The sequence below is a fragment of the Uranotaenia lowii genome, chromosome 2 (assembly GCF_029784155.1).
Source record: "Uranotaenia lowii strain MFRU-FL chromosome 2, ASM2978415v1, whole genome shotgun sequence".
Classification (NCBI taxonomy): domain Eukaryota; kingdom Metazoa; phylum Arthropoda; class Insecta; order Diptera; family Culicidae; genus Uranotaenia; species Uranotaenia lowii.
In genome coordinates, this window is record NC_073692.1 from 144,532,428 (window position 1) to 144,538,539 (window position 6,112).

Below are 6,112 nucleotides of genomic sequence, written 5' to 3' on the forward strand. Positions count from 1 at the left end.
TCGGATGCACAATCTCATCGACAGCCGACTCAAAACAAAACCGGCTAAACTAGATGTGGTGTGATCGCGCTTTCCTTCTTCCATCGACAACCAACCTCTTCTCGATCGTTTCGAAACCAAAAAAAAATCTCTCAAATTTCAATTTTCTTCTCCTCATTCGTAAGGATAGTTGTACAGAACCCCCAAGTTCCAAGTGTCTGGTTGGCGTTCTTCTACCCGAGCGAGAGTTAGTACGCTTTTAGTTGCCTCGCGGTTCAGTAGTGTTTGGCCGACGACGACTAAGCCTTTGCCTATCTCTCGCTCAACTCGAGGGAGACACATAATAATACAACAACCAGCATTTATTTTTAATAATACCCCATACGTTCTGTTGTCTATGGACAGACAACGCCGCAGATAAAAGTGAAAGTGATAACTTGTTTTGAAATTGGTCAACACTACGTGGCTAATTCTTTGAAGAACTTATTCGATTTTGTTGTGAAGTTGATCTAAGGTAAATACGTCGATCGGTGTGTGGTTTTGGAAATAAGCTAGTGAAAGATTGATTCAATTTCATGGGATTCGGGGCTTTAACATTTCCTCTAACTAACAAGTATCTCTATTTAGTGGCAAAAGGTGATACTATCGATTGGTTTTGGTATAAATTTCAAACTAATCTTCACTAATGGTTTGAAAATCGTTCGACTTAACGAAACATTCCAATATATTTTGGCCCAATAGAGTTGTTCCTCTACAAATATGTTGTTGTTTCCACGCTGCGTTTGACTTTGACGATCTGCCTGCGGTGTGACCTTCGGGGTCGGGTTCGATGGACACCGGTTAGACAAAAAAAAACGAAAAAAAAACCACGACGACCAATTATCGCTCTCAGCACATTTTGATTTCAGTACAAGAAGGTTATTTAATAATTAAGTAAGGATGGCTGGCTTGATATTCATGTGAGGAAGTTTGACAACGTGACAAAATTATTCGTAGTTTTCGAAAATATTTTTTTTTTCTCAAGGGATTTTAAGCTTCAGAGGCTTATTCATCCCGAAAATTTTTTCGAAAATATTAGTTTATTTAGAGCCTTTATCGGACACATATATATTCATTCTCAGTACTTTTCCGAAATATATATAAAAAGTGAAGGCAACCACTTGAACTTAAGACTTCTATAGATTCTCATTCCAATGTTTTTTTTTTTGTTTGAATCATCAAACCAATGAAGATCAACTATCACAATAGTATTAGACAAATTTTTGAATTCCCCAAAGTAATGTTAATTTTTATTTAATCTTTGCATATGCTATCTTATTCTTCTTTTAAACACAGACTAAGAAATATTAAAATCAAAGTCACTAACAACTTCATTGAAACAAGCGCAATATGTATCAAAAAGATTGTTTTGTCCGTATCGGGTTCGTCAAATAGTAAGTGTGAGAAATGTCTGCGTCTGGGATGTTCTCACAGGAGCGTTAAACGGAAGAAGCGACAACAATTCTAGGCAGTCCACGTTATTCTGTAGAACATCGAAGATGAAGAGCCGCCGTAGGAGAATGCGACTTGATGCCAGCGTCGGTAGGTTCAGCAACTAGCAGCGCTGTTTGTAGGATGGGTGGTTAAAGGCGTCGTTCCATGGTAGTTGGCACAGAGCGTATCTGAGAAGACATCGTTGTACTCTTCCGATCCTGTTTGTCTGCACAACCTGGTATGATGCCCAGATTTGCACTCCGTACTCGACAATGCTACGCACAAGAGCACAATACAGTGCTTTTAGATTATAGTAGGTAGTCGTTGAAAAATTGCGTGTTTCGTCGTAGAAGCCATGAACCGCAAAGCCCTTAGCTGTTGTAGTTGTAGCTTCCGGGAGACGTTATTCGAGGAAAAATTTTGCAGAGGAATGTTGAAGTCACGATTCGGTAAGCTACTGAAGTATGATTCGGGTAAAGGTGGTGAGTGTCCATGTCTTATGAGTAATGTACATATAGGTTACACTTAGTGCGAGGGCTAAGTCTTCTCGATCACAGTTGCTTTTGGAGTCCATAGTAGGCACAACTTCCGCTGATCATTCGCCACCGAATCTCACGGCTGGTGTCATTGGCTGCGGTCACGAGTGAGCCGAGATAAACAAAGTCTTCGACAATCTCCAGCTCGTCGCCGTCGATCGTAATCTTGTTATTACTGGATAAGCGGGCTCGGTCGGTTTCGGATCCGCAGGCCAGCATTTACTTCGTGTTGGTCGTATCAATCATCAACCCAATCCTCCTTGATTCGCGTTTCAGTTTGCGGTAGATCACCACCGCAGAAGATGATCTGCAGACTATATCAATTCCATCGGCAAAGTATCTGCTGACAACTCATCTAGTTTGACTAGATCTGTTGAAAATCTTGCCCCGCATTTCGCCCACCGCTCATCGAATAACACCTTCTAGCGCCGCGTTGAACGTCATGCAGAATAGACTATCGCCTTGCCGAAGCCCCCTGCGTGATTCGAATGAACTCGACAATTCACCCGAAATCCGCACACAGCACCGCGTTCCATTCATCGTCGTCTTGATCAGTCTGTTCAGCTTCCGGGAAAAGCCGTTCTCGTCCATGATTTTCCAAAGCTCGTCACGGTCGATCGATACGGTGCGTAAGGACTTGGTGTTCATGGCATTTTTCACGAATCTGTTCGCTTGTGGCGTTAGACGGGCGCGGCGTAGTAGGATTCGCACTTTGTAAGCAGTGATCGCTAGAAAGCTCTCACAGTCCAATTTGTCGCCCTTCTTGTAGATGGGGCGTATTACCCCCTCCTTTACCCCTCCGATAGCAATCGGGGGTTGATGATGCTGATGTTGAAGAACTGGCCCTTGATTCTCAACCGGCAAATTCTTGGTTCGATCGGCCATCGTCCGAACACGCGCTTTCTCATCTACCCAATCACTAGAAAGGTGTTCCAAGCTCGTGTGTTTGCCGCATCTCTGATAGATAGCATGACCATCTTCGTACGTTCGTACCGTCGATCCCTTCCAGCATACCTGCTGCAACGCTACGATGTCAAATTTGCGGCTCTTCAATTCGTTGAAGAACACGTAGGAACTGTCCATCGGCAGTTCCGTGTTTCCAATCGCTAGCCCCTTTTCGTCACGTGGATCTTTGCCGATTTCTATCCGAAATTTGTTGTTCGTTATTCGTTGCTTGTGTATTTTGTAGTAACGGGCTCGCAAGGCCCGCAGCTAACCCCATGATCTCGCAGGGGGATCGACCGCCGTGATGTTGCTGTTTTGGGTCCCGAACACCACCAGGACGTTGTTGCACTTCGCACGCCGCGGAGTTTAAAGTTAGCCCATCTTTGAAGCCTAATAACTTCTTTATCTTGAATCTAATCGAAATGCAGTCTTTGCATGAAATATTTGTCATAACAAAAACCGTATTCAAAAGAATTCGGCCAAAGGAAACCACAGTTATTGATGAAAAACTGGTTTTCATGTTCCTCCCGAACAAAATGTTTCAAAATCGCATACAAACTTCAGGCTCGTTGAGCGACCCCTTCCTGTGATTCAATCTGGCCCATGACATCTTTTACTAGGCCTAGCCTGCAGGGCATAACATTTCACAGGTTTTGTGTTTCCCATACAAATTTGAGGCAGTCTTATGTCAGATCCCGGCAATGTTATTCTAACCGTGTGGAGCACATCTCTCAGATTTAAGCTTTTTTTGACAGATTTAAGCTTTTTTCCTCAGATTTAAGCTTTCGTCTCCTATGCTCTCAAGGCAAAAAAAGCTTAAATCTGAGGAAAAAAGCTTGAAAACGAGATTCACGAGCACATATTTAAAAGATGTTGGTCTCACGATACATAAACAAATCGTGTAAAGTTGCCGGGATCTTTTTGGAGCACATTTCTCAGATTTAAGGTTTTTTCCTCAGATTGAATCTTTCTTTTCTCAGATTTGAGCTTTCATCTCCTATGCTCTCAAGGCAAAAAAAAGCTTAAATCTGAGGAAAAAAAAGCTTAAAAACCATATCCCGGCAACGTTATACAATCCGTGTGGAGCACATCTCTCAGATCTAAGCTTTTTTGTCAGATTTAAGCTTTATTCCTCAGATTTAAGCTTTCATCTCCTATGCTTTCAAAGCAAAAAAAGCTTAAATCTGAGGAAAAAAAGGCTTAAAAACTAGATTCACCAGCACTTATTTAAAAGATGTTGGTCACACGATACATAGACAAATCGTGTAATGTTGCCGGGATCTGTTAAAAACGAGATTCACCAAGACTCAGTTAAAAGATGTTGGTCACACGATTCACAGACAAATCGTGTAACGTTGCCGGGATCTGGATCTGCTTGAGAGCATATAGGAGATCAAATCTGAAGGAAAAAGCCTAAATCTGAGAGATGTGCTCCACACGGATTGTATATCGTTGCAGGGATCTGGCTAAAAGTTATGTAGAAAATCATGGATGAGTTTTTAACTAAAACAAAGCTTTTTAGGCCCCAGGGTTTGAGAAATTCAAAAAGGACCCCAAATCGACTCAGTCTAAGGTCGCGAACAATGTCTCGCTAGATGATGCCCAAGGACGTAAACTCTTCCAACACGTTAGAGCTTTTTCCCCATTAGAAGTCATACATGAGGGGGTTTTAAATGGGTTAAAGTACGTTGAGTTAACTTACTACTAAAAAAGCTCTCAAAGTTACCATGTTGGGTGGTTTTCCAAAAAAAAAATCGCCTCAACGCCTCGATTAAATATAACGTATACCTACTAGAATGTTTACGAATAATACCTGAAATGTGTTGTCATTTACCAATCCCTTTCATTTTTTATTCATAAATTCATAGAACTGACTTTTTCTTTAGTTATTTCAGAGCTCCGGATTTGGAATTGATATAACCGTCTACCATGGCTAGTAGGTTCTGATTTGTTATAAAAGCTTGCGTTCGTAACCTTCTGCTGTGACTAGTGAAGCCTTGCTTCTTTGTGCCTTGTTTTGAGTTTTTTTGCGATTTATTTATTATTTTTGTAAATATATTCTTTTCTTAAGCCAAGCATATCTAACTGGAATGCCTCCCCACGCTTTTAATATTTTTCGGCTTACAGTCTTAATCATTATTCTAATAAATCCTTCTATTAATCTGTTTTATCTGCTACCTACTTTAAAAATATTATTGTATTGCTTCTCCCATGTATTCATAATTAAGTGTTAAACAATATGACCCGACTAACAGCACCGACTTTCTCACAAAATCCCACCAGCGCCCGTGGAAATCATGACCCAGAGAGGACCCGCTTTCGACTCCAACTGCATGACCCTGACGCGGTTCGTGCTGCAGGAACAGAAGAAGCACAAACATGCCACCGGGGATCTGTCCCAGCTGCTAAACTGCATCCAAACGGCTATCAAAGCCATCAGCTCTGCGGTTCGAAAGGCGGGAATTGCTAAATTGTAGGATTATGGTGAGGATTCTGTTGAGACGGTTTCTAATGTTTTACTTTTAAATTCTTCCAGACAAGGAATCTCAGGTGACACCAACGTCCAGGGAGAGCAGGTAAAGAAGTTGGATGTGCTCTCCAATGAAATTTTCATAAATATGCTGAAGTCGTCATACGCCACTTGTTTGCTGGTGTCGGAAGAAAACGATAACGTTATCGAGATCGAGACTGAAAAACGTGGCAAATATGTCGTTTCGTTCGATCCCCTTGATGGTTCAAGCAACATTGACTGTCTCGTGTCGATTGGATCCATTTTTGGCATCACTAAGTAAGTTAATGTTATTGTTGGTGATCGTATCTTAAGTTTTTTTTTCTAAATTTCAGACAAGTAACGGAAGGTTCTGAGCCCAGTGAAGCAGACGCATTGCAACCGGGTAACAAAATGGTCGCTGCTGGGTACGCACTTTACGGATCTGCTACTATGATTGTGATTAGTTTAGGTGAAGGTGTGCATGGGTTCATGTACGATCCTTCGATCGGGGAGTTTGTGCTGACAGACTACAACCTTCGGATACCAGAACGAGGTAATATTTACTCCATAAACGAGGGTTATGCGTCAACTTGGGATCCATCGGTTTACAACTACGTACAGGCCAAAAAGGATCCGGCCAAGGGAAAACCATACGGGGCTCGTTACGTGGGAAGTATGGTAGCCGATG

At 41.9% G+C, this 6,112-nt stretch overlaps 1 protein-coding gene across 2 annotated transcripts in view; it reads left to right on the forward strand.

The window, feature by feature from the left end:
* The first annotated feature begins 223 nt into the window (after positions 1–223).
* LOC129743889 (fructose-1,6-bisphosphatase 1) overlaps positions 224–6,112 on the forward strand; it is a 32,199-nt gene continuing 26,310 nt past the window's right edge. The window contains exons 1-5 of one of the 2 annotated variants that reach the window (XM_055736119.1): positions 224–493; positions 4,820–4,869; positions 5,217–5,406; positions 5,470–5,721; positions 5,778–6,112. In XM_055736119.1, the coding sequence (XP_055592094.1) occupies positions 4,863–4,869; positions 5,217–5,406; positions 5,470–5,721; positions 5,778–6,112 (784 nt within the window). In that variant the 5' untranslated portion in view covers positions 224–493; positions 4,820–4,862. The remainder of the gene's footprint in view (positions 494–4,819; positions 4,870–5,216; positions 5,407–5,469; positions 5,722–5,777) is intronic. The other variant, XM_055736120.1, reaches the window with a different exon arrangement.